Source organism: Sinocyclocheilus grahami, unplaced genomic scaffold (assembly GCF_001515645.1).
Source record: "Sinocyclocheilus grahami isolate Dianchi unplaced genomic scaffold, SAMN03320097.WGS_v1.1 scaffold14943.1, whole genome shotgun sequence".
Taxonomy (NCBI): Eukaryota; Metazoa; Chordata; class Actinopteri; order Cypriniformes; family Cyprinidae; genus Sinocyclocheilus; species Sinocyclocheilus grahami.
In genome coordinates, this window is record NW_015515550.1 from 1 (window position 1) to 818 (window position 818).

At 38.5% G+C, this 818-nt stretch overlaps 1 protein-coding gene across 1 annotated transcript; it reads right to left on the bottom strand.

Moving 5' to 3' along the window:
* Positions 1–26: 26 nt before the first annotated feature.
* LOC107579173 (AP-1 complex subunit mu-2-like) lies at positions 27–461 on the bottom strand. The gene is made up of 2 exons (XM_016265033.1): positions 342–461; positions 27–236 (listed from the first exon to the last, which is right to left on the bottom strand). The coding sequence occupies exons 1-2, from the start codon at positions 447–449 to the stop codon at positions 84–86; spliced, it is 261 nt and encodes an 86-aa protein (XP_016120519.1). The 5' UTR covers positions 450–461; the 3' UTR covers positions 27–83.
* Positions 462–818: the final 357 nt, after the last annotated feature.

Genomic DNA, 818 nt, shown 5'->3' on the forward strand with positions numbered 1-818 from the left:
TGTGTGTGTGTGTGTGTGTGTGTGTGTGTGTGTGCGCGTGTGCATTTGTAACAGACAGAGTAAGGCTCATGTTCACTGAACTTTTAATGCAGGGTGAAGGTAAACTTTTTATCAGAATGATATCTGAGGAAGCATGAGGGAATTTCTGAATATGTCTCACCTCCACTCTGAGTAATATAACGCACCCACGGTAATGCCTGATATCCGCTCTTCTCGATAATCTTCAAGTATCGCACCTGTGTTTGTTACCACACACAAACAAAATGGATTACAAAAATCAATCTACTGCATTGTGACCATTATCAAAGACTATTTTGAGGTAAATATGTGTTTTGCCGCACCTGAATGCCTGACACTGTGAAGTAAGGAATCTCAAACTTTACTGTGATTGGTCGCTTGGCCTCGAGTTCACCACTTTCCACACTTGGCAGTCCAAAATGAGCTCGCATAATGAACTCTTTCCCACCCTTCAACAAGTAAAGACACATCATTAGTTTTTGACACATCTAACGGTCTAATTAACACCGCAACAATCATCACTTTAGTCATAAATCCTAATTAACAGTTCAGTTCTAAATAAGCCGTCTGAGTCATATTCCTAAGTGGGCGATTCATGGCCTTTCAAGCCTCAAATGCCCATGCCATCATAAGGACTGGAAGAAAACATTGCATTTTCATGCAATGTCTGTATTCTTAGATAAAAATAAATAAATAAATTCCCACTATCTAGACGTTATAACAAGGCATAGAATTATTAAGATCAGTACGTCCTGGCTTGTACTATTTTTGATGTCCTATTTCAGACTAAATAAAAAAAA